Source organism: Sinocyclocheilus rhinocerous, unplaced genomic scaffold (genome assembly GCF_001515625.1).
Source record: "Sinocyclocheilus rhinocerous isolate Xijiao unplaced genomic scaffold, SAMN03320098_v1.1 scaffold2836, whole genome shotgun sequence".
Classification (NCBI taxonomy): Eukaryota; Metazoa; Chordata; class Actinopteri; order Cypriniformes; family Cyprinidae; genus Sinocyclocheilus; species Sinocyclocheilus rhinocerous.
Window position 1 is genome coordinate 8,867 of NW_015665101.1, and position 510 is coordinate 9,376.

General features: G+C 56.1%; 1 protein-coding gene across 1 annotated transcript in view; it reads left to right on the forward strand.

Moving 5' to 3' along the window:
• Positions 1-132: 132 nt before the first annotated feature.
• gpr143 (G protein-coupled receptor 143) overlaps positions 133-510 on the forward strand; it is a 19,548-nt gene continuing 19,170 nt past the window's right edge. Inside the window, exon 1 of the mRNA XM_016542106.1 lies at positions 133-464. Within this exon, the coding sequence (XP_016397592.1) occupies positions 218-464 (247 nt within the window). The 5' untranslated portion in view covers positions 133-217. The remainder of the gene's footprint in view (positions 465-510) is intronic.

The window sequence follows — 510 nt, forward strand, 5'->3', positions numbered from 1 at the left end:
ACACACACACACACTCTCTCTCTCACACACACACACACACTCTCTCTCTCTCACACACACACACACATCACAAGAGTTTTCTGGGCTCTGTTTCTTGTTCTCCAGATTAACCCGAAGCACATGATGCTGGAGCTCGTGATTCAGTCGCAGTTCAGAGTCATGAAAGACTTTCTCTCTTCTTTCCTTTCCTCCTTCTGTTCTCCGCCAGAGCTCCATCATGGCCTCTCCACGTCTGGAGACCTTCTGCTGCCCAAACCGCGATCCGGCCACCGAGTTCATCACCGGCTTCCAGCCGGCGCTCTTCAGCGGGATCTGCTCCTGCAGCGCCGCTCTGAGCCTCGCCTTCACCGGCCTGCAGCTGCTCCCCAAACACCGGCCCTTCAGACACGGACCCCCGCACAAACCAGCCTCCGCGCTCCGGATCCTCTTCATCATCAGCGTCTGCGACCTACTGGCCTGCGCAGGTGAACACTACAGACACACACACACACAAACACACTTTGACACATA